The 26,867-nt window shown below is 43.6% G+C and overlaps 1 protein-coding gene across 1 annotated transcript in view; it reads right to left on the reverse strand.

Annotated features, from left to right (window-relative positions):
• The window catches only part of Pgm1 (phosphoglucomutase 1), a 56,848-nt gene that overhangs the window by 12,907 nt on the left and 17,074 nt on the right, over positions 1–26,867 (reverse strand). Inside the window, exons 2-7 of the mRNA XM_027400497.2 lie at positions 12,334–12,496; positions 11,735–11,881; positions 10,220–10,345; positions 8,978–9,168; positions 7,573–7,727; positions 5,044–5,159 (exon numbers count right to left, since the gene is read on the reverse strand). Of these exons, the coding sequence (XP_027256298.1) occupies positions 5,044–5,159; positions 7,573–7,727; positions 8,978–9,168; positions 10,220–10,345; positions 11,735–11,881; positions 12,334–12,496 (898 nt within the window). The remainder of the gene's footprint in view (positions 1–5,043; positions 5,160–7,572; positions 7,728–8,977; positions 9,169–10,219; positions 10,346–11,734; positions 11,882–12,333; positions 12,497–26,867) is intronic.

Genomic DNA, 26,867 nt, shown 5'->3' on the forward strand with positions numbered 1-26,867 from the left:
GCTAGCTAGCATGGCTGCTGGGATTAAAGGTGAGTATCACCACTGCCAGACCTCGATAGCTTGTGCCTGGTTTTACTTTCTGAATCCCCAGGCAAGCTTTAATAAATCATAAATAACATATCACAACATTTTCCTTTCTGTCTTCATCCTTTTAGCCCCAACTTAAATATCCTCTCCTTAACTTTTCTGAGCAGTTATGAGTTTCTTTTTGTTTCTTCTACAGCAACCCAAGCAAGACCTCTGGAGTGATAACCATACTCCGTGAGCCCCTCCTATCTGTTTCCCCCTAACCCTGTGCTTCTTAGAGACTTGTTATTTTGTAACTAATTCTGATGACCAGTATATAGCATGTGACATTTAGCAAGGAACTAACTGTGGATGTGCACATGAATGAGCAAGTTAATTAATTCATTCTCTCCAACAATTTCTCTTTTTTATTAAAATAAATAGTTTTTCTTTCCAACATTTTTCTCTCTGATGGATGCCACTTGTAGAGTACCTTTGTCAGGGTTTCTATTGCTGTGATAAACACCATGACCAAAAGCAACATGGGGAAAGAGAAGCTAGGATAAGAATTCAAGGCAGGAAACTGGAGGCAGGAACTGGAGCAGATGTCTTGGAGGAATGCTGCTTACTGGCTTGATCCATGGCTTGCTCAGTCAGCTTTTGCATACAGCCAGGACCATCTGCCCAGAGGTAGCAGCATCCCCAGTGGGCTTGGCCCTTCTACTTCAATCATTAATCAAGAAAATTCCCTACAAGCTTGCCTAAAGGCCAGTCTAATGGAGACATTTTCTCAATTAAGATCCCTCTTCCCAGATATGACTAGGTTTGTGTCAAGCTGACAAAAACCAACCAGGACAAGAAGTGAAGTGACATCTTAAAACCCAGATGCTGCAAGACTAGAAACTACAGGCAGTACATTCTAAGGCTTTATATAACATGCTTTGGAAATGTTTACATAATTTCATTATCTACAGACTTTTGCTTTTACTCCTATTTCAAGTAATAAAAAGCTCTCTGCCTCTCATGGGTTTTACAAATGAGATGTTTTGGAACAGTTCATTCTGAGGATTCTGGCAGCTTCCCCCCAATATACTGCAGATTCGTGATAGTTTGAAATTATTTATCTGTGTTCCGATGGTTTTCCTTTTCCTTTTTGTTTAAGAAAACAAAAAGTTTTCTTAAATTTTATTTATTTATTTTAGAGTCTGTGTGTGAGTCTGTGTGCGTGTTTATGTACACTACATGCATGCAGGAGCCTGTGGAGGCCAAAGAGGGTATCAAAAACCTTGGAACTGGCCTTACAGGAAGCTGAGAGCCACCCAGCCTGGGTAATGGGAACTGAACTAGCATCCTCTGCAAGAGCAATGGGTGCCCCAGCCGCTGAACATCTCTCCAACCCTTCTGTGTTTTACAGACAGGGTCTCCCTGTGTGTCCCTGCTGGGAACCTGTAGCTTTCCCGCCTCCACCCTCAAGTGCTCTAATAACTGCAGGTGTGTGCCACCACACCTGGCACCTCCTTCTAAATTAAAATAAATTAATAATTAAGAAGTGCACACACACTTTTTTTCTTTCCTTGGGGGTTGGGAGGGTGCTAGACAGCATGGATATATTTCCACTTCTAAGTAAGACACTTAGATTTTTTTTCTTTTATGAGAAATGAAAATGAAACCTAAAAGTCTTACCAACTTTGACAAAGTTATTTGGAACTAACTAAATCATACACTTACTATCATAAATGAAGCACCTGCCTTGGATGACGTCAACATGCATTCTAGTCTACTTGTGGGGTCTTTAGTCTCTTGTGTTCTATTGATCTTGGATGGAAGAAAACTCCAGGTAATATGGTTAACGCTCAGGAAGGCTGGATAAATTCTATTTCCTTCAGTGCTCTGATAAATACTAACAGTTCCTAGTGAGAAGTGGCATGGTGCCTGTGTTGCTAACCTGCTTTCATAGCTGTGGCTCAATAGAAAGTGCTTTTTTGTAAGAGACAGAAAATCTCAACTTGAGTTGCTGTCTCAAGGAGACATTTGGTTCTAAATCAGTTGCTTTACTTTTCCAAAGCCTCTGTTTTGTCATTTGTAAAAAGGGAGAGAAAGCTGTCCTCTCACACAGCTGTGAGACGTCCTTCAGACCAGCAAGTGGAGACTTACAAACTTTTCGTGTTTTATAATGCAAATGCAAGATGCTATTAGTAATAAGGAGAAAAACAGAATTTTTAGGGGAAAGTAATGTTTTCCATTCACCATATTATGCTTTCAAAACATAACGTCTTTCATTGTACATGTGGAAAGAAAATGGAAAAATATAGTCCAATATGCTTTCTCCTCTAGGTCATGGAAACACCCCCAACCCCTAAAGTTACGAGAATCCAAGCTCACTAAAATGTAAGAAAGAAAAGCCGCTATCACCCACACTGGCAGAAAGGTAGTTCTGGGTTTCTCTCAGTGTCTTCATTTTTGCTCCAGTGCAGGGCCTAACAGCAAGCCTGAGGAAATCTGCCCTTTCAGCATCTTGCAACACCTGTCATTGCACTTCAGCTTAATCAGCACCTTGTGGTAAGGACAAACTGGGCTCAGTCTGGGCATGCTCTGGGTCATAGGCAAGAAAAATGTCAACCCTGGCAGTGGGAGCCAAGGGTTAACGGTTTAGGGATTTGGTTACATTTACTAGCATGGGCATCTCAGGAGCTGCCCTGCCATCTGCCTCTGCCAGATGACAGCCTGAGATGGGTGGGACAGCTGGAAAACAGTAGCGCAGAGTTCTCTGAAAGTATCCATGTCTTGTCTGTCTGCCTGCCCGTCTCTTTCTCTCTCTTCCCATTCCCCTGAACACGCAGATCTCTCTGTTTGGAAACTTCCATGCACTCCTAGTAGCCTGGCGAACATCTGCAGAGCTTTCACCTGGTGCTCATGCAAGACGGCACCCTTGACCTCTCTGTGCTATTGCCACCATCTCCCATGATCATACTCTACTCTTGCCTAGGAGCTGTGGCCGCTGTTGGCTCAAGGCAGTTCTCAAGAAGGGTTTGCCCAAGAATAGCCGGTTCTTAGCTGCATGACGCTATCCCATCCTGTATCCCTTTCTGTGCTCTAATAGTGTCAGCTGGAAAGGACTTTCCTCAGAAAGCCTTCTGTAGCCCACTCCAGCCTTCAAGGGTTGACCCCTAGGAACTCCCAGCTCTCCACTTAGCACATCTGCATAGCCTCATGACTGCTCTAGAATTGGGTTTTCCGTCTACAGAGTGCCTTTGTTGGGAGATAGTAAGTGCCTGGACAGCAGGAACTGTGTTAACATGAACTTCACTCTATATTCAACAAACAAGAATCAATGCCAGCATGTTCCAGGTACCAAGGTGTCTCCCATTCTTGCAGAGGAGCACAAAGACACAAGTGAGGAGGCAGGCATGCAGGTAACAGTATGCCTGAGTTAAATATAAGTAGGGTCTAAGCCTAGTCCTATTGGGGTAGTTTGCCTGCAACAGCTTCAGACATGGGCTGCTGCCATCTTCCCTAGAAGCTCTGTGTAACTGAGATGAGGATGAGACTCTATGGTGGAGTGTTCACCTAGCATGCTCAAGCTTCAGTTCCTAGCATAGAAAATGAAAGAGAGGAGGACTATAAGAATGGCTGGTGCTACACCTCAACTGATTGGAGAACACATTTTGTGAAGTAGAACAGGACTAAGCAGTCACTTTATATTCTCTTATTAAAGAGGCAGAATTCTGGAAAATCTAGTATCCTTTAGGGACATTGTTCAACCCTCAAATTCACCCTCCTTCCTTTCTTTTTTGTTGTGGGGTGAGGGGGGCAGTTCAGACTGGGTTTCTATGTGTAGACCTGGCTGTCCTGAAACTCAGACTCAGCCATCCACCTGCCTCTCCCTCCCGACTGCTGGGACTAAGGGTGTGCACCACCACTGCTACGCTTCACCTATCTTTTTCAGTATTCAATTCTATCAGGTCAATTTGTTATCAAGAAGCACTGCCACTCTTCCAGGGACAGTGAACTGCTCAGAACTTCATAAAAAACCTGCCTCCAGTCTACAGCTTACACCTCCCACCTCAGATTCCAGGTTCAGAAGAAAGGAGATCAGTATTTGGTCCTGCTTACCACTGCACTCAATTGCAAGGCTTGGCAAATGCTTGGTTTTGACTTTTTGTTTCCTAAAGGGTGATCAGATAGTAACAAAGGACCACAGAAATGAGCCCCCTTACTTCAAAGTGTTGGGCAGAGAGAGGTGGGACTACTTGAGTGCCTTGCAAACTGGGTGGCTAGAAAGAGTACATGCCTGTGCAGATGTCTGGAGAAGACCAACTGATATAGGTGCATTGGGACAGTAAGTAAAGTCATGGGGGAGGCCAGAGCTCAAATCAGTATTTGGACTGGCAGAGATGAGAATGGAAAGCACAGGAATGGGGCTCAGAGATCACCAGGTCCTATTCCATGCCACCCTTCTCTAGCTATAGTCCATACCTAGGCCCTCACACAAGGCTATATGTTTACATTTTTAGCACCCATCAACTTAGTTTCACCCTCAAGGTCTCCTTCAGTTAACCCTGATAAAACATCATAATTTGTTGCTATAGAAAACTTGGCTCTATGAAAGGGAAAGATTTAATGACATGCCAAAACCTTTTCTTACATAAAAACAAAACAAAACAAAAGACCTGACTTGATCTACCATATTTCTCCTTAGAAATGAAAACATTTGTTAAGGTTTCCTTGGCCACTAAAGGAAGAAAACTGTGTTTATCATGTGTTTAATCCCTAGAGAACTCAATGTGCAAAGCTGCCAAGGAGGCCCCCAAACTTCCTGTCTCGGTAGTTGTGATCCTCTAAAAGTAAAGCCAGCCCTCCTGTCCAAATGTGCCCACTGCTTTGTGAATGTGTATACTTCACCAGACTGTCATAAATAAATCATGTCTTGATTTAAGGTTCATTGGCTCCTGCTGCTATTCTAAGATCTAGGCAGTCTAAACTTTCCCCTGAGGCAGCAGTTGTGGGAGAGAAAATGCTGGCATGAGGGCAACTTACCAGTCCCGAAGCTCTCCTCCCCACAAAGGGACAGTTTGCTTGCATCCATCAAGTTCCCAAAAAACTTCCAGCCAGTTGGGGTCTCATACAAAGCGACCTTTGTGGCGTTTGCTACCCTTGAAAGGCATGAAATCAAAGTTACATCACAGCAGGACTGTGAGCAGAGCCATGTGAAGATGGAGAGGAGCAACCATCACTGTAACCAAGGGTCCCATTTAACATTTCTTAGAGGTAGACATAATTCTATGTATAGTGGAAAATCAGAAAAGAAAACTTAGGCACAAGGGGCTCTTCTGTATGGACTCAGAGGAAGGTGGAGAAGAGGAGAAGAAAGGATTTATTCAGATCACAGTTTAATACTTGAGGTTTAACGGAGCAAAACAGCAGGGTTGGGGCATTTAAACCCATGTGTCTGGGTACAAAACACATCAGCAAGCATCCCATAAAGAGCAGGAGAATGGTGTTTTGATGTGTTTATTAACAATCACAGGGGTCAGCATTGCATAGCGAAGGTGCAGAGCAAACACACAGGCAGATGACCCACAGCCTGTACTCAGCTTCCTGCCAGTGTTTCTTATCACCAGATGTCCCAGCTGTGGGGTCTCCATTCCTAACAACCTCATCCATTCTGATAAGTAGTCTTATCAGAAAAGATTTGTTCTCCTCTAACAAATCTTTTACCCCTTCCCCTTACAGCTTTTGACTACAGAAGACCTCTGGGAAGGGCTGCAGCTGTAGTTCAGCAGTGAGGAGCATGCTTAGCATGCACAAGGCCCTGCAGCAGATTCCCAGCACTAATAAATAAATGAATGAGGGAAGAACTCTAGAGTGACTTTTTAACCCCCGCCTGCTCCCCCACCCCCAAATCCCCTTCTGTCTGGATAGTTGAATTGCCTGATAGTTTTTTTTTTTTTTTTTTTTTGGTTTTTCAAGACAGGGTTTCTCTGTGTAGCTTTGGAGCCTATCCTGGCACTCACTCTGGAGACCAGGCTGGCCTCGAACTCACAGAGATCCGCCTGCCTCTGCCTCCCGAGTGCTGGGATTAAAGGTGTGTGCCACCAACATCCGGCACCTGATAGTTTTAATGCAATCTCATTGAGGTTTGCATTCCAGGATGCCTGGCCCCTTCCAAGCAACGCTGTATGGTCTAGTAGTTGGGAGCTGAAGCTTTGCATTCAAATCCTGACTTAGCCACTTGCCAACTGGCTGAGTGGCAAGTGTCTGGATTCTAATAGGGAGGAAAAAAAATCAAACCTATGATTATGACAGGGAAGAAAATCAAATCTATGGTTCTGGGATGCATGAGAGCACTTGTATTTCAGATAAGGTGTTTCAGTTTTGAGTCTATACAGGTTATCAGTTTTTCTAAAAATTCTAATTAAAATACTTCTGAAAAGATACAGAAGGCATTTCAGGGCCACCAAGCAGCTTGGAACGCGAGTGTTGGATCTGGAGGCAGAAGCATGGACTTCGGTGCTGCCCTGGGTCACCTGTGGCATCTTAGCAAGGCTGGCAATTCCTGACTTTGCTTCTCAGTCTTGCAGTCAGGGTTCCAGGGAGGATCAAGCCATGAAGAACATGAAGAACTCCATAGGAGCTCATCATCCTGGCATCAATCATGCTTTTATTATTAATTGAAGTGAAGCCAGCAGTAATTCTGTGACCACCTCATCTCCAAAATGAAAACACTGTATGGTCTAGCAATCGGGAGCCGAGGCTCTGAGTTCAAATCCTGACTTAGCCACTTGCCAGTTGGCTGAGTCTAACAACCTCCTTGACTTTTTTACATCCCCCAGTAAAGCAGGGCTATTAAACAGCATTTAATATTAACAGCATTTAAATGAATTACTTAATCAAATGTAAAATATTTACTGTCCTGATGAAAGTACTATTTCAAAGGCTTAACTACTATTGTAAGTAGTAGCTTACCTAGACTAATACACTCTTCTTTTCTCATGGTCATGGCCTTTTACTCATTCACTCCTGACCAGTTATTTAGCAAAAAATTCCTGAGCTCCCATATCCTAAAAGCACCCTGTTTGTTCACTACTTTTTATTTTGAATTGCTTTACATATACACTGCTCAACACAAATGATCCTGCATAGTTCAAGAATAATGCCTTGACTACAAAGAAAGTACCACATATTCATTTATTCATTAACATTTACTTACTCGCTCATTAAAAAAAAAAAAAAGCAATGAATATATGTATACCCTATGAATTTAGGCACACTGCTAAGCAGAATCTAGGATGCTGAAAAAACAAACAAACAAACAAAACAACAACAAAAAACCTGTTTTCTCTGTAGAAGTGATAGCCTAGCTGGAGAGCCAAGCAAACAGATGGCCTGTCAGAAATCAAGGTGGTAAGTACTGGACAGGAGTGCAGGGGGAGCTTACAAGAGGGCTAACCCTGGCAGCCGCTGGCCATGCTGAAAGGGGAGGACACATGCTCCATGCACAGTGAAGCACATAATGAAGAACAGTATGACTTGAGACAGGTGGGCCCAAGAATGGAGGAGACCTACCGATCCAGGGCTCCACTTGTGGGCATACTGCGTGCAAAGCCACGGACCCCAGTCTGCTGGAAATACGGAATGCTGAAGATGTTGGCAGCGATGACGGCCACAGAGTCGGAAGGGTTCACAAAGAACCCATGCTTGCCCAGAATCATGTTCCGATCCTTTGGAAGAAGGGATATTCAAAGTAAGACCTTTAATCAAACGGTGAACAAAAGCAAACCATCATCCGTGGAGGGTTAGAAAATCCAAAATGGATCCTATACTCACACTGGGCTTTAAACACTGGATTTTTAGTGGATTTGTACAGTGCTGTTGGACCAAAGGCACCTCCGTGCTCAAGAGTTAAAACTGGTTTCAATTAAAGTGCAAGCACAACCCCCGCTTTGAGGTAAACTCTCTGTTCTCCCTCCAGAGGCCCACTAACTTTAACCTCCTAGACCTTTCCAGACTCTGGAACCAATCATACCTCTCCCAGAGGAGGGGGAAAGGATGTACAAGAGAGGAAATGTTGGCTGTTGACGCAGTTTGACAGGTCTGCTGGGCATCCTTTGAGGAACAAAGGCAGGCTTCTTCAAGGAAGGGCTGCTAAACCAGGGTCCCCGCATTGGATACTGGACCCAACAGAAAGGCTGCCACCTTCACTGCTCCTAAGGTGCCTCACACACAGATCTACTTGAAGACCCATGAATGAGAGGGGAAATGCCAGCCCACAGTGCTTTGGAAGATGCACTGTGATATAGTACCTGCTATGAGCCTCTTTAATTTTCCTAAATTTGGATGTGGGGAAAATTGGATTTCAGGAAGCAGTAGCTTTTAGCTGGTAAAGCGACAAAAATAAAAACTCAATGTAATAAACAGAGCGCTTACTGTCTACGACACACCTAAGACATAATCTCCTTTGTTTTCACATGGTCACCAATGAAAGGGGCAATTTATACACAGAATTTTCATTTTAGAGAAAGAATAAAATGGTAATTCTCTTAACATAATCATTATATAGGCTCTAAATAGTTTCATTATCCAGCTAGTATTAATGGATGCATGGGTACATTATAAGATGAAAACCTTCTCTAAAGGTTAAATGATTAATTGGGCTGGCTGAGACCTACCTTAGGACAAGTATCTAGAATTCCAACAGCTTATGAAGTATAGTCATTAAATCCTAACGGGGCTTAAACCCTCCACTCAGCAAATTTGAATGCCTGAAATTAAATGCATTGGTTACATTTCAAAGACTCTTGTTTCTGCTCAAGAGGGTCTTTTAATCATTTGGCCCTGGCTTCCAGTGCAGTAACAGGCCCTTGAGAGTCACTCACCAGGCTCCTGTAGCCAGGTAGGAACTGTTCACCCCCCACCCCCATCTCCAAGGCCCAGCTTGCATGAGAATTCATTTAAATGTACTTATACCCACCCCATCACCATCAAAGGCAGCCCCAAAATCATGCTCTCCTGACTTCATGGTCTCCACCAGGTCAGCAGCATAGGTGAGGTTGGGGTCAGGGTGGTGGCCTCCAAAGTCCTCCAGGGGAACACAGTTCACTGCTGAGTTTGCAGGGGCACCAAGCTCTTCACAGAGGATCTTCTTTACGTACGGTCCCACAACTGTAACAAATGAAAGTATGAAGAGTCAAAACATAATACTGACTAAAACATTTGAAGGTGGAAGGGTTGGATTACACACTTTGGGAATAAGAACAGTGTGGGCAGCTTCGTATCCCCAGACTTCACAGTCACTGAGGGGAGTCACCTGCTGAGCCTCTGTCCATTCCCCAAACACCTACAGAAGAGGCCCTCATGTCTGCTAACTAGCTGAGGGTGACACAAACCTTTCTCATGAAGGAGGAAGTAGGCTTGTGTCAAAACCAGGGGCCCAACAAGGACCCAATAGAAGGCTGCAGCTCTGCAGGGGAAGATTTTTCTCAGGGTGGCCTTCAGTATATCAGGAAGTTCTGCACAGACCCATGGAAGGGCTTGGGCACAGGCATTCTTCCCCAACCACCCAGACAAGTGTGTGGATTCCACACCCCTGCCACTCAGATACATTAGTTTTGAATTACTGCAGAACAGGCAGAAAATCTAAACAGTCATGAATCTTCATGTTCTATATATGGGAAAGTCTCATGGCTTCGGCTCATAGACATGGCTTTCCCTTCTGGCCTGGTCAAACAGCCCACAGAGGAAGAAGGGTGGGAGACACACATCCTGTTGCTGCTGAGTTTAATCCTCAGCTTGCTCTTGCCCTCAGCTAAGGAAAGGAGTGTGTGGAAGCAGGTGGTTGGGGGTGGCGCTCTAGAAACTGTCTATCACAGAGCGCTAGCAAGCAAGTCAGTGTCACCCTTCAGAGTATATGTGGGTGCACAAGAAGAACGTGAGTGACCTGCTGAGGGACAGAGGAGTATCCACAGCAGCTGCATGGGACTCAAAGCCCAGGGCTTAGTGTGAAAAGCCTGACCTTCACACCAGCTTACCATGAGGGATATCTCTCCCCTTCTGCATGCCTACGATGAGATTTGTAACTGTGTAAATAGAGGTCTGAAACAGTTGTTAAGTAACTCTGTCTAAGTCACCAGAGGCCTAAGAAGAGGGCTATGAAAGCATCATGGCACACACAGCAGAAAGCAACCCCTATCTTTGCAGAGCCACAAGTCTGTACCTCCATGCATGGCATCTATGCGGATCTTCAGTCTGTTTGGACCAGACAGTAGCTCCTTCAGGGCATTAAAATCAAAGATGTTTCTCAACATTGCCGCATAGTCCTCCACCGAGTCTACAATCTCCACTGGGAGAACATGTGCCATTGAAAGGAAAAACAAAACATATCCAGACATTATTATACTCCAAACTAATTAAATTTCTATAAACCTGCAGTAACTATTCAAAAGGGCAGCTGTTAAATGTCATCTTATACACACTAACACTTTTCCTTGAACATAAATGTTACTCATATGATTTTATAGACAAGGAAACTAACTCAAGGTTTGAAAGTCAGAACTTGCACAGCTAGGCTGCGACACTTGAACTCCAGCAGAGAACAGGGGAACTCTATATGCTGCCACCCACCCACTATCTCTACACATCCCCCAAATCGCTTCTATTTTGGCATCATAGATGACAGAAAAGATAATGCCCACTTTTCAATTTTCTTTTCAAAGGTTCAGTAAAAGGGGAAGAAGTTCCCTCAATGAATCACTTTCTGTATGTACTGCTAGTAGCTAAAACCAGAATTATCTTTGCTCAGGAGTTCTGGGCATTTTCAGTGCATGAGGAGTCTATGGAGCTCTCTAGTGGTGGCTTCCAAACCCTAAGAACATGTGGCACTTTGTGTTCATTGCCATGCAGCTGTCAGCCCTTGATGCACCCCCTCAAGCTGTTAGTGTTTATGGAGGTGCAACTGTGAGCCCTTGATGTACCCCCTAAAGTTGTCTAGTGGAAAAAAAAAAGAGACAAGTTGAACTAGGCCCAATGCAGGACACATAGGTAACCTCTCATTATCTTTTCTTAATATGAATTTATAAATGTTTATTCCATAGAGCACTGTAATACCTTGATATTTAACAACAAAATGTGATCCATGGCTGTCTTTTTGGGGAGTTTTGTGCAACCCAAACAAATGGTCTGATAGATCTGATTGGATGTCAGGGGAGGGAGAAGAAGCTGAAAAGCCAGGCTTGAGAACCATTCAGAGTGAGTCTGAATGACAGCTTTACTGTTCACTGATAAGTGTGAGCCAGTTTCTCTGCTTTTGCTTCTTCCTCTGCTGATAGTCTGCAGTGATAGTGCTGGCCCCACAGTCTAGTGATGAAAATAAAATGGAAGGATACAAAAAAAACAAATATAGCAGAAGCCCAACAACATTAATCGGACAGGTCTCCTAGTCAAGGCTGTTGTGGAAACCAAGGCCTAGAGTTGGAAATGAATCACCCAAAGTCATACAGCCCAGCACTCACAAGGCCAACGACCCAGCTCTCTACACTCCCCAAACAAACTCCAGATCTGCTAAGTAGTTAATTTATGCAAAGCGCATGGACCACCATTTTCCAAAGCTGAAGACCTAGTCTCACAAAAGCTCAAAAGGAAAACTGTTCAGGTTGGAAGCAGGGTTGTGTAGGAAGAGGAGGAGAGTATCATGGCTATGAAAAAGGGAGGGAGACAAGGAAGGTAAACATGCCTGTGAAGGGCTTGAACTTGTTTTCCAGGTCAAACTGCTGCTTTCCCAGAACACTGAGGTCTACCTTCAAGTCAGGGCAAATGGCATATTCTTCAATTGTCTTGCTGATTTGGAAAATTTTATCAGTGATTGCTTCTGGAGCAGGACCTACAAATCACACAGCAAGCAAGGGTCATCATGTGCAGTTCACGTGAAAACGTCACTCAGCAGTTCCTCTACCTAAAACACACTTCCACCGAATCACAAAATATCAGGACTCTTTTGCAGGGTTTTTTGAGATACAGTCTAACTATATAATGTATATTGGCCTTGAAATCACAATTCTCCTGCCTCCGATTTCTAACCACTAAGATTACAGGCATGTGTTAGTAAATAGCAATTAGAATTTTCTAAAAGAAAATACCATGTTAAGTTGCAATTCATATATGACTCCTCTTACAAGGAAGGCACAATAGAGTAAGAAGTACTTTGCTGTCTCCGAAGGGAAGCAAAGCCTCTTCCTAAGGTGAGAATCAGAGCCCAGGCCTTCCAGTGCTTCGAATACTAGCTCACCCAAATGAATTTATACCTGCCTATCCTCAAAATGACAGAATACTCACCCCCATTAGAAATATTGAATTTAATCCCAAAATCTCCATTGGGCCCTCCTGGGTTGTGGCTGGCCGTCAGAATGATCCCACCAATGGCTTTGATTTTTCGGATGATGCAGGACACAGCAGGAGTGGAGAGGATGCCATTCTGTCCAATAACCAGGCAGCCAATCTAGAAGAAATCCAGAACACATAAATCCAAAGCTACCACAAAGAAATGCCAAGGCAAGAAGAAAATGAACAATGAAAACAGTGCTGGATCAGCAAAGATGTTTTCTTAAGAAAACATCAGCATCTTGCATGTCACTACCATAATACTGAGATAGAATCAAAGCTGCTGGACAAAGTCATTTCTTTTTCTTTTTCTGTTTCTCTCTCATGTCTCTCTCTTTTTCCTTTTTAATATGGAATTTTATAGCTTTGGAGTAGTGTGTTGGGGTATTGTAAGGCTATGGGAAGAAAACACAGTGCATGCATAATGGTCTGTCCAGGCTAGGATCTCAAATGAGGATGTACTGAAGGATTGTGAGAAAGCCTGCATTTTTATTCAACTCCACCATATTTTCAGTCAACAATGAGAGGAAGAGCACTAGTTAAAGGCGTTCTAATCTAAGAAAATGCTTTTGCATTTAAGACCCTTAAAATGCAAAAGGATTGTATATGATGTCAAGCATGTCAAAATGCATCTTACAAATTTATCTTTCCAGGCATGCTTGGCTTTTTCAAGTAGGAGTCCTCATAATGGGTATAGACTGATTGCCTCCTGAGCCAATGACAAGAATATGAATGGTTGCTGAGGACACTGGTCAGACCAATCTACATGAAAGGAACACTGGGACTTTTGCTGTTTCGAAACTCACTTTCCTGAATCTCTCACAGACGTTATCCACCCAGAGCTTGAAACTTCCCTTGTTAAAATGAAGCCTGTTTTAATATGTCCCAAGTTGGAAAGATGTCAGGTCAGTTCCTCTGACATCCCTGGAGGAGGCAGGACTGTTGTATTCAAAATACTTAGAACATAGGGAGTCTGGGCCAGCTCCATTCACTGTTCTGAAAGAAGATAGGATCGGGAATGTCTTTTGCTTTTATTTATTTATTTATTTATTTATTTATTTATTTATTTATTTATTTTTGCTAGTAGAGATGACTTGGTGGTAGAGGATGTATTTCCTTTTTAAAAATTCTGTGTGTGTGTGTGTGTGTGTGTGTGTGTGTGTGTGTGTGTGTGTGTGTGTGTGTGTGCGTGCCTGTGTGTGGGTATGTGCACATGAATGTAGATACACACAGAGCCCAGAGGTGTCAGAGTTCCTGGAGCTGCACTTAGAAAAGACTATGAGCTGCCCAGTATGGGCGCTAGGACCCTAACTTTGGTTCTCTGCAAGAGGAGTGCACACTCTTAATCACTAGCTGTCTCTTCAGCCCAGAAGATGTATTTCTAATGTGAAAAAATGCCACAAGTTACCTGGATTCACTGGAGAATATTTAGGGGAGCATTAACTTTGTGACTCTCATCTGCACATACAACATGTCACTCAAAACCTGACTCCCTTATGACTCACCCCTTCCCCATTACCAAACTCCTTACAGAAAGCAGCCATGTCTTTTCCCTCCCCTCCTAATTCTCATGCCTTTAACTAAGAGGAGCCTGCAGAAAGATATGACCACTGCATCCCATGGCACTTTTAGTTCCTGAAAGTGAATTTGTTCTTCCCAGGTGAAATTCCCAAAGCTGTCCCAACCTCAATATCTCTTCCTTCTGGTAAGTACTCATGGAAAAGAACTATAGCCATAGCTGAACCTATGACAGGAGCATGTCACACAGACACTCAGCTGGATCTGGGGAGGGGATTTGGGAGAGGAACATCTCACCCTTCCAGAGGTTTCTTTATGCGACTATTTTAGAAATATAGCCAGGAATCAGATAATTTAGATTTCTCAAAGAGGAACTTGGAGCTCTCAATGGGTATAGTCAAAGATGAAAACATTCTAAAGATGTGCTGCCGCAACGTGAATTCAGTTAACACTATCGAACCATACCATTGAAATGGCTATGCCAGTGGATGATGTTGAGTTTTAAATCACAACTAAATTACTGTTTAAAATTGGTTACTGTATTCAACGATGGCATTGCTGTCTATACACAGAGAAGTAACTGGGAGGACATCTGTAGGATCAATATTCATTTTTTTATTTTCTATTTGGAGACAGTGCCTTGCTATCTACATCCCAGGCTAGCCTCAAACTCACAAGCATTCTGCTTTAGCCTCCCAAGGGCTGAGACTACACGATTTGACAACCATGCCTGGCTAAAAGTCTTTTTAAAACTCAAGAAGGAAATGAAATTTTGACCCATGCTCCAGCGTGACACGTCTTGAAATAGGCCAGACACAAAAAGACAAGTACTGAACAACATGACTTACATGAGGGATCCAGGACTGGCCAATGCAGAGAGGCAGAAGGTAGCGTTAGAGCTACCAGAGGCTGGAGAAGACAGGTGTGGGAGTGACTACTTAATGGGTATGGAATTTCGGTTTGGTGACGGATAGTGATGATGGTTGCACAGCATTAGAAATGCCACTGGAAATGCTTAAGATGATAAAGCTGATGTTGCACGCCACTGTCCCTAGTAAAGGGAACACACAGCTTGGCAGCCCATGTTTATTTAAAAGGAGAAGGAGGAAAATGCCCCTTCATTTCTTTGTCCTGTTAGCTACAAGCAGTCCTTTTTTTATTTAACCTCTGAACTTTCTCCAAGTTCAAATCTCTGGGGACAAAGTGAGACACCAACAGTCTACATGGGGCCCACCAAAAACTCATGTTGTGCATTAAAATATCCAGTGAAAGTGGACAGCTCCATGCAAACGAGAACAAAAAGAAATTTCTAATGAAGCCCAACTGCATTCTATACGTCACAGATGCATCAGACTTAGAAAAGAAATAGACTGGTGCATTAGTAAACACAAAGGGGAAGACGGCAGGCTCCAGTGAGCTTTGTATGCTAAACAAACCAGTCCAAGCGGTAGGGGCGGGGGATGGCTACTGACAACAGGGAGCAACACTGTCTTCCGCTAAAATCCATAGTAATCACTATCTTTCCTTTAGACTTCCTGCATCCTGCCACAACCGGAGACGGTAAAGCCGCCAGAATGTGGGCTATGCTAGAAAAAGAAGAAACGAAGCAAAGTCTTTAGAGTTTCATGATTTTGATCAGATTAAAGCACTTTATCAGTCCACTAAATGTCTTTAAAGTGATCCAGCCAGCCAGCATGACTGCTTTCAATGCAATGCTATTTTTAATAAGGAATGTCCTTGAAAATATTGCTCAAGCTGCCACAGCCTTAACAAATAGGCAGTTACCATATTTAATCAATTATTATCTCTGAAATGTATTATTTAGCAAACCTTCAGACAGTCAATCAGGAAAAGTCTGTAGGGTCTTCCTGAATTACGCACCCCACCACCTCTTCCACATCCTTCAGCTCCACACAAAAAACTTTAATGAAGCCGAATCTATCAGAGCTAAAAGGACAGTGTACCAGATCCACTCAACAGCCTAGATATATGGAGAAATAATGTTCCATTCGTCCCTCTCAAAAGATTAAAGCATCTTTAATACCATTCCCTGTGCAGCGCTCCTCAAAGATGAAATTTATGGCATGTCACATTTTATCTTAAAAATGTGTATGCTTCATAATAATTTCATATTTGAGTTCTTTATCAGCAATTTTTACATGACAGGCATTCAGATTCTGAACCTGAGGTTCAGCAGAAACTCCACACTGTAGACAATGGTTTACAACCTGTCTAAGTTTACTCTGGTGGCTTGCCTTTTGCTATTGTTGTTTGCTTTTGCCAACACCTGGTTGGCACATTAGTAAAACAATCTGGAAATGATTGCCCACCACATTTGATTGCAGTGTTAAATAGTATGTTCTTCTTCAGACCAGAATTTCAAGAAAAAGGTACACAAACTTTAAGAATGTATAGCTAGTAAAGGAACATGTGCTCCAAATCTTAGCTAAGTATTATTTAAAGCAACACACACACACACACACACACACACACACACACACACACACACACACACACTGGTTTGGGGCCCCCAGAGGAATCTACAGAACAAAACCAGTAATGTCTTGACACACACCTTCCTTTAGGAGTGGGCTAGAGAGCTGTTCCACTATCAAGAGGAGGGCTTTTGCTATTTTACCTTTAACTTGCATCATCTGGCCCACGTGTACCCATGAGGCAGAACTTTGGCAGAGCCTACTTACATCATTGCCATACAAGAGCTGTTCTCTCTACCCTGTTGCACAAATTCACCCTCACACAGGGCTTCTTTGTGTCTGAAGTCATCATAAGCAGATGCCTCTGTAATGGTCCTCCCTGAATGGTCACACCTAACATCCAATCCATCCCCCACTCCCCACCCCCAGTACTCTTACACGACTACCAAGATCCACAAACAACAGCATGCCCTGCCTTTGTTTTCCTGTTTGACAAATGACTGAACTTCAACAAGAAAGCCTTTGGACATGCAGTAAACCCTCCTCTTGCTACCACTCATGACAGCTCTCGTTGGACACATTCACAAAAGCCTAGGGCCAGGAATACGTTGTACACGTCTACAAAGCAACAGGTACTTTCCAAGCTACAGAACTGAGAACAACACATAGGAAGCTGAACTTAATTCCCACATCCCTGTGCCACTGCTATAATTCTGGAGTATTTTCACAACACACGATCTTTGAGTTCAAAACGAAATTAAGTGGGTGTTAGAACCGAGGTGTGGATCATACACACCTCTATGTATCTGAGTATTTCTGCATAATTTAAATGTTACTTGGAATGCCAGAGACATTAGTAATACTTATTGTATACCAACCCCATTGGCAGCTGCCATCTGCACTATTGTTTCTATTGCTGATTTATTAAAATACCGCCCATCTCCACCGACCACCAGTGATGATCCCTGGCGATCTTTTAAGTCTATGGAAAAGAATATGCTCTGGATAAAATTCTCCAGATAGCAAGGCTTTGCCTCAAAGCAATAGGTGTTCTTCCGGAATCCACTTGTTCCCGGCTTCTGGTCATGGTAGGGCGCTGTGGCAAAAGTCAGCAGTGGGAGAGGACCCTCTTCTGTTTTCCTGTATGTCCCAGAAATCCATTCTTCAAAGTCACTCATCTTTCCTATCCACCACTCGGCTCTGTGAGGCTGTCCAGAAAGTAGCTGATGGCCCTGCAAATGGTCTATCCGACCTGAAGCTGCCACAGTGTCCTCCGAGTAAATAACACAGTTTTTTTCGTGGACCATCACTCTCGGTGAGAAAACCTGGTTAGTCTCCTACGGTGGTTGTCTCTTGAGAAAAAGTTATGGGCCACACACCCACCCATACCCCCACACAAAGCAGATCTTCAAAGTTGCTGGGATGAAGATTCCTCTGCCCACACAATGAAGCTGAACATGCTTCAATTATTTTTTCCTCCTTTCCCCGTTAGGGTGCTGTGGAGTGCTGCCTGCAGCAGACTTTGGTTTCTGACACCAGACAGCTGCCAGCCTATTCTTGAAGCCAAGGTTAAGATGGAATAGCTGCAGTCCCCCAAAGCAGGTTAGGACAAGATACTTGGTGTGGCTCTTGCTATTCCTGCTGCCCCTTGAGCTGGAGCCTGTGGGCCATTTACAACTAAAGTTGCTTGGAGCCACTGAGCACATTAAAGGTCAAGCTTAAAATGGAAGAGAGGGATGGATCTCAGTTACCTCTGGTCTCTTCATTTCACTGCCATTCTATTACCCACAGGATTATGTCCTTCCCACATGCAATCCTAGGTGGAAGGGGGACAATCATCCAACAGAATAGACTTGCTCCTTGGCCTCCAAGAATTTCATCAAATAGGGCTAGAGTACAGCTTAGTGGGAATGTGTTTTTCAGCATAGGCATGACCTAGGGGTCATCTCCAGCACTGGGAGTAAAAATAATTTAGTAAGAGTATCCACTGAACCTTGACTGTTCCCTTAAATTTATAGAAAAATGAATCCAAGGATCCACATAATTCTTGAGAAATCCAGAACAATAAGGGGTTGATATTCATGTTTTCCTAAGTGTATGGGGCTGAATTCGTTACTAGTAATTTGACAAGTATATGGACAGTAAGATTAATTATTTTAAATAGGGTCTCAATCTGTAGCCCAGACTGGCCTTGAACTTGACATGTACCTCATACCGACCTGGAACTTGAAATCCTGCTGGTCTCTGCCTCCCAATTGCTGAGATACAGGCACATGGCACCATGCCTGGTAAAAACAGACTTTACTCTCAAGAAAACATTCTTAAAATATTTATTTTCATTTATGTGCATATTTGTATATCTGGGTGTATCTAAGTCATGTGTAGTGCAGGCACTTATAGTGACCAGATGATGACAAGGGATGCCCTGGAGCTGGAGTTACAGGTAGCTGTGCAGTGTAAGCATGGTGTGGGTAACCAGAACCAAACTCGGGTCCTCTGGAAGAACCACACCCACTCTGCCATGATATCTCTCCCACCCCCTCAAGAAAATATTTTTAGTGAAGCAAATTGTCTTTATTTTACCTGAACAAATTTAGTACCTAATGTCCTCTGATCCCTGACGTTTTCCTAACAATCTATTTAAATACATACATGTGAGCTTCTTATCTGGGTCAGCAGAAGTTACCAATTAAGAAGCCCAGTAGTCGGGAGGTAGAGGCAGGTGGACCCCTATGAGTTTGAGGCCAGCCTGGTCAACAGAGAGAGGTCCAGGACAGCCACAGCTACACAGAGAAACACTGTCCCAAAAAACAAAAACAAAAACAAAAAAGAAGCTATATCATCAAAAGCAGCACCTTTGAAAAACAAAATGTTTTTCTACTAGTGTGACAATCAGGGTGTGGCAGCAGACACTCTCTGAAAACAGCTACCTGCCCCCTGGAGTCAGGAATAGTCCTGTGCTCTGGGGATTGCCCAGCACGGGACCAGCAGAGCTAAGGTGCCTATGGTTGAAAATCAGTCTACTGACACCGGAGCCTGGTCCCCTTCACATAACAAACAAGGCCACACTTATCAGCCACTGACACCTTAAATACCATCGGGTCTGCTGGATAATATGGTCCAAGTGGTAGAGCAGTTTGCACAGCAGCCTGGACCTGCTTGGAAGAGCCTTCTCCAGTTCCAGGCCCCACTCAAAGTTAGCAGCTTACCAAGTCACTTGTTATACAGGCCAGACTAACACACCCAAATGAGGAATTCGCTGTCTCTAAACAGGCTTCTTTCTTGGTGGTAGGAGGGGCAGGTGTAGTGATTTATTCCTTCATCTTAGAAGGAATACCTCTGCATACCCTACACCACTGGGGGCTTAGAGATTTATTTTACTAATGTAGAAGGGCCTTGAATTCTGGTTGGATTTATATGATGTGCATATTTGTTAACAAGTCCAAAGTGGCTGCGACCTCCTGCTCACTTCATCCAATTAGCATAAGGTCATCAGTATAGTGGACCAGTGTGATATTTGGTGGAAGAGACAGATGAACAAGGTCCCTTTAAACTAAGTTATGACACAGGGCTGGAGAGTTAATATACTCTTGAAACAAAACTGTAAAGGTATAACGCTGGCCTTGCCAACTGAAAACAAAGAGAAAGAAAATCTTCAGTTGTGGAAACAGTTCATGAGGCACATGTATTAGGCTGAGAACTGGAGAGCCAAAAACCAACCACTTGTTAGTAGCTTATTTAGGGCTCCTGTTTAAAAAAAAAATGGAATTCTTGGAAATTAATTTTACAAGCAAGCTTATTTTATTCATGACTATATACCATGACTTTCTTTTTTACTTGTTACAAGTAGATTTTCTTAATTCATCTACTTTAAGTTCTGTGCCAAGTTCCCTTTCATTTCTTATAGCCTTGCAAATTAGACCAACATATGTGTCTTGGCATATGCAACCAGAGAGCAAGATTTATGAAATATTATTCCAGTGATCTCTTCATTGGACTAACAGAGCAGCCACCCAAGGCACTGCAGCCCTCCAAATGAGATCTCGATGTCCCAGGGCCTGAGGGTGCTTGGGCATATCCACCCAAGTTCTCTGTCCACCTAGCACATTATACTCCAGCATGCTCCCTGCTCCTGCTGGGCCGCTTGCTGGACAAGTGCTTTCTGAAGCTGAATTAAAAAGTATAAGTTTAGGTGACTGTACATGCCCAGTCTGGTATTTATCAATGTGCAAAAGGAAACCTGAAGGACACATGGTAGACGCTTACTATAGAAAGGCTTCCTTTCTTAAAAGAGAGAGAGAGAGAGAACAAGTCGTAATTTTACAGACACCATAGAATTCAACCTCATATAAAAATATTACCAGAAGCAGCAATGTTAGATGGACTGTGAAGTGGGGTAAAAAGGAAGAGGCATTAAAAACATTAAGCTTCCTGGGCCGCCTGGACTAAGTGGAGCAGCTATTAGGAAACTCATCTGTTTTAGCTCTCCAGCAAAGGTTGAACTTCATCTTCAGAAACGCTACTGTCGAGCAGAGCGAACCCAATTTGGCCTAATGAATTCGCCTGCATTGCCAGTACTCCTTCACAATGACACAGATTACATTTAAACCATATGGGGGATTTAAGGATTGCTCCCTTCAGACAAGGAACTTTCATACTGGTCTTGGGCCCAATCAATTTCACAATGGCAGAGTTATGAACCCCTTCACTCCTGGCCTCCCAAAGATTCAGGTCCCTTTCTCATCAGAAAGCTGGAAACCTCTCTCTTTCTCTCCTTCCCTACCTTCCTTTCTTTCTCCCTCCTTCCTTCCCCTCCTCTCTCTTTCCATTTACACATATATTTGTTGGTCAGCTAACTACTATGTCTATGCCCCATACAAGCACTAGACCAAGGGCTCAAATGGGTTCATGTTTCCATACACAGAATTCAGTTTTAGAAAATGTCACAGAGGTGGACCTAAAGGACAGGAGTGCTCACCCTGATTTGGGTACAAAGCCTAGGAAGCTGGCTACTCATTTCAGCTAAAATCAACAGGGTGTACCTAACCACTGGTCCACAGCTCTCTATTCTTGCCATGGTCCCAAATGCACACCACTAAGAGCCCAGAGTGTTGGTCCACAGTGGTAAGGAAAGCTCATTCATTTCACCAGACAACCCAGGCTCAGCACTGCAGTATATGAAGTGCACAGGATTAGGATACAGGTGCAACCAGGCCCCAAATCGATGACACTAAAAGGTATCAGAGTGCACTCATGAACAGGTAATTTAACTGAACCAAGTTGCAAAATGCAGCTAGCAATCAATCAAAACAGGGTAGTAAATCATGAAAACATCTGCCCCTCCCTGCTCCAAGCCTCAGTTTATCTCTAAAGTGAAACCTGAACACCTGCCTCACTCACTAGAGCAAAGTAGAGATCACCACCCTCCTGAATGTTGAAGCAAGCCTGTCAACTAGGAAATGATGTAAATGTACTAATTACTGTTTTATCACATTTGGGGGGGGGGTAGGGACAGAAACATGGGTGAGTGGATCTTTGCTGGGAAAGTCCCATCAGGAAGAAACACTCATGGTGTGGTGGCCAATGTACTGTCCTGGGGGAGCATTAACAGAGCTGAGGCTCTGAGCAGTAGCAATGCCAAAGATGAAACTGGAAAAACACGGCGGGGGGGGGGGGGGGTAAGACATGGAATCATGTGAGCCATGGAGGTCTACTTTTGTAGGTACAAAGAACTGTGAGGGATTAAGGTAGGAAGAACATAAACCAGCGTGTTTGGGGATATGTGACTGGCTAGCAATGGTGTATGAAAGGGCTTTTGGAAAGATAAACCAGACAAAGATTATCCAAGACTAGTAAATTAAAGCTGGTAGACCAAGGCTTGCCCACCAAGCAAGGCTGCTAAAAAGCATTTCTCCCTTAGCTGGTGTGGCTCTGAAGATCCTTGTGAATCTGAGTGCCTGCTGGCCTTCTGAATACACTGAATACACCTTCAACTTTGACGCCCTGTGCTAGCCAGAGACAATTTACAGTACACATTGAGTATGTCTTATCCCAAATTCTCTATATTAGAAGTGTTTCGGATTTCAGATTTCTCTGAATTCTGGAAAATTTGCATTAATATAAAATGAAATGTCTTAGGGATGGAATCTAGTCTAGGTAAATTCATTTTGTTCATATGCATCTTTTGTACATAGCCTGGAACTTGCTCTATAGACCAGGCTGGTCTCAAACTCACAGATATCCTCCTACCTCTACCTCCAGAGTGCTGAGATTAAAGGTGTGTGCCACCACCGTCCAGCAGGTCTTTATTTTCTAAATAACTTGCGTGTGAGGAAAAGGCCCGTGTTTATCAGAAACAATATTCAACCATGGAGCAACTAACAGGGCTCACATAAAGTTTTCATACAGATCTTTTGTTTTCTTTTTTGGGTATTCTCAAGGAAGCTCTCATTTAAGTACCTTAAGAGTCTTCATGTGGAGCTAACAGAAGAACTTTCCATATTCTGGGTATTACCTGGAGTTAAGTATTAAAATTGCTTGATGAAAGGGGGCAAAGTTCCAAAACTTCCCATTGCAAAGAAATAATAAATGTCTAAGAGTTTTGTATGCATGCATTAAATCACCACACTGTGATCATAAGGATATACAATTATTCTGAATCCATTTAAAACATAAGAGACCTGCACCAGAAAAAAAAAATTGGTTACAGAATTGTTTTATTTTCAAACCATTTATGGTTTTGTGTTTCCCTCTTGTGGTGGGAAACAGAAAAATCAGGGGAAATTCACTGTAGCCTGGGGAGCTGGGGTTGTTGTCCTTTCCAGAACTGCTGCCTTGTCTAAATCTAGGGGGTCCCTTTCACCAGGCACCATAAATCATTAAGATGTGGCAGAACTCCTGGGATTTTAACCTGAAGAGAGAAAGTGTTACTCGAGGACAGTCTCGTGCTCATACACAGCCAGCTTTGGAAAAAGGTGGCTACAGAGAAAGAAGAATGCCTTTCAGTGGGGCTCTCGATGAAGTAATGGAGTGAAACTCCCCTGAGGAAGTTCAAGAAAATAAGGAAAAGCAGACCAAGGGCTTATCACACCCACCTGGCCACACAGTAACAAAAATCAAGAGGTATCGAGAAGGCCTAACCTAGCCCTTCTAATTCATCTCCTGATGTAAGGCAGGTAGAAGAGAAGCAATAGTTTTTGGGATAAACACTGACTTAACATCTTTGTTGGCACAAGCACTGGGGGGAGGAACCCACAGAGATGGGGGAACAAACATGGAGGAAGGAAAATGCAAATGGGAAAGGAGCATAGAGAAAGGAGAACTGTCTGAACCGAGCACAGTCCTTGCCCTATCCAGAGGGCCCTGGATTAGATAAGTCTGGGTCTAGCCCTGGTTTTGCTCTCTTCTGGCTGAGTACAATCTCTCTGACCTCAACTCCTTATTTGTAAAACACGGACAATGATGCATGCCTGTAATACTAGCAACTCAACAGTTTAACACTGAAAAATTGCCATTAATTTGACCAGCCTGGACTACCTGAGTTTGAGGCCAGCATGTGCTACAAAGTGAGAGTCTCAAAATAAAACAAATAAATTCCTGGAGGGGGCAGAATCTCTGGCTGTTTGAATGAGAATGGCTTCCATATGCTCATTTGTTTGAATACTTGGTCCCCAGGTGACAGAACTATTTGGGAAGGATCAGGAAGTGTAGCCTTGCTGGAGGAGGTGTGTCACTGGGGGTGGGGTTTGGGGTTTCAAAAGTCGATGCAATTCTCAGTTAGCTTTCTCTACCTAGTACTTGTGGATTAGGATGTAAGCTTCAGCCACCGCTCCACTGCCATGTTTCCTCTTTGCTGCCAAGCTCCCCATCATGATGGTCACAGACACACCCTCTGAAACTGTATATCCTCAATAACTCTTTCTGCTAGTTGTCTTGGTCATGGTGTCTTATGTATACTGTTCTGCCTGTGTGCATGCCTGCAGGCCAAAAGAGGGCACCACAGCTCATTATAGATGGCTGTGAGCCACCATGTGATTGCTGGGACCTCTGGAAGAGCAGTGTTCTTAACCACTAAGCTTTCTCTTCCGCCCCGTCATGGTGTCTTATCACAGCAATAGAAATAATAACAACAACAATGATGATGCTAATAATGAAGAAGACAGCATTTTTACATGAATGACTTCTCTTGGACATAATGAATTAGTGAGCATAAGGCTTAGGGACATGCTCTTTGAGGACCATCTGCTTTGAGGAATTCAGTGCAGTGGAAAGGGCTCCAATTCTAATTCTTCACAGGCTTTACCACTTCAGTAGCATTGAGGAACTCAATCTGGTTCCTCACCTATACATAGCAGCCCAACAGCTATTTCTTTCAAGAAGCAATACGCTGGGAACATATGAACTCATGTGAAGTGCTTAGCACTGTGACTAATAGTACATGCAGGCCTTTTTGCAGACTTAATAACAACCCCATGGTGTGGGTGTTCTCTCTACTCCCACATTACAGATGAGGAAATTGAAGTCTTATTGCATTAGGTCAGGCACTAAATCCAATCAGTGGCTGGCATATTTCTAAAGAGAGGGTGATCTGAAGACAGAGACAGACATCCCAGGACAGAGTCAGGAAATTCGAGTTATGCTGCAGCTAAGAGGGAGCAAGGGCAGAGTCTCCCAGGGTCCTCAAGAGCACGGGCTGGGGATGCCACTGGAGTGGAAGAGTATCTGCCTAGCATATGTGAGGACCTGGATTTGGAAGGAGGAGGAGGAGAAGAGGGAGGGGAAGTGGAAGAAGAAGAAAAAACAGCATACACTTAGGCCACTACTTGAATTTCAAATTTTCAAGCCTTTGAAACCAGAGTTGTTTTATAAGTGTGGCACCTTGTTTGGAAACCTTAGAAAATTGAGATGGCAAGTTCGTAGTAATTTAAAACATCATGTCCTATTCTGGAGCAGCTAAGGTCTCCGTGGTAGGGTGGGTAATGAAGACACCCTGGGGCTCCCCCAGCCCCAGCCCCTGTACCTTTTCTTTGCCCCTGGGTGCTTGCTCCTCATCACCTGAATGGTATCAGTATCAGTATCAGCCTGAATGGTGGCTCAGGATAGAAATGTAAGCATCCTCTCTTACTGAGTGATAAGGAGAGGAAATGGATTGCACTGCATCTTACCTCCTCAGTCCCTGAAACAGGTTTGCTCAGTGCAGTCAAATTCCTGAGTGACCGAACTACTGACATGAGAGCATCAAATGCCTCTGAGGCTGGAGTGCTGACGATGGGGGCATCTTCCTAGAGAGTCAAACAGTCTCCCCTTCTCATAACAACCACAACTCTGAAACTGCTTCTCCCCTACCACAGACAGCTCAGGCAACTGCAGAGGGCACCCTGCCTGAGAACTGGTGTGTGAGCAGTTTCTGGAGCAAACCAGACTTGCATAGTAACAACTGAGAACAGACTAGAAACTGCAGTAGAGGAGGAGGACGACAGCTGGTTGGTCTGTGTGGTCCAGACAAGAGGTTTGCCCTGCTCCCAAACAGAGCCCCAGAGATCACAGGCAGAAACAGCAAGGGTCCTTCATGGTTCTTTTCTAGATAAGGCAGCAAAACAGGGAACCGGACAGAAGACACCAAAGCAAACCAGAGAAAAAGAGGGTCACAGCAGACACAGTATCCCACTACATTTGTCAACAATGTCAGAGAAAGTCTGGTGTGGTGGTAGCAGAGGCAGGAGGACTGTCATGAGTTTGAGGACTACATACTGAGTTCCAGGCCAGTCAAGGTTATACAGTAAGAGTGTGTCTCCAAAACAGTATATACATATATATTTACCTATGTTTATATATGCATGCATATACACATGTCTCAGAGACAGATGTAGGAAAAACAGCTACATTATATATTTATTTTCAATGTAGTTTTGCATCTGTAAAATATATAATTCAACTAAGTACTCAAGTTTAACACATTCTACAATACAAATTTGGACCATGAACCTAAGTTCAGAGGCTTGCTCTAGTGAAGACATCAGTTGACATACAGACCTGTTCCATGTCATGGAACCTGTTAGTTAAAGCCACAGCAAACCATTGGAGCTTCAGTGTCACTGGACAAATACTGCAACCACCCCACTTAGAAACAGCCTTTTTGGGTTGCTGACCTGTCTCCAAAACTCTTAAACTCTTCCTTCCCCTTGAAGTCATGAAGTAATTCTTGAACCAGGTTGTAGGTTGGTTTGTGTATGAAATAAACGCTGGTGATGCTGCAGAGAAGTGGAAATTGCTACCCACTGTATGTGGGCATGTGCATTACTAGAGCCATCTAGTATAACTATAAAGGTTCCTCAAAACACTGTGAGGACAACAGCATGACCCAATCTCCCCAATGCTCGTTAAAAATGCAAGGGGAGAGAGGCAGCCACCATTCACTATAGCCAAGACACAGACTCAACTGAGTCACAGTGAAGGAGCTACAAGAAGAACCCCGTCCTCCCTCCCTCCCTCCCTCCTTCCCTCCCTCTCTCTCTCTCTCTCTCTCTCTCTCTCTCT

The sequence above is a fragment of the Cricetulus griseus genome, chromosome 2, assembly GCF_003668045.3.
Source record: "Cricetulus griseus strain 17A/GY chromosome 2, alternate assembly CriGri-PICRH-1.0, whole genome shotgun sequence".
NCBI classification, from domain to species: domain Eukaryota; kingdom Metazoa; phylum Chordata; class Mammalia; order Rodentia; family Cricetidae; genus Cricetulus; species Cricetulus griseus.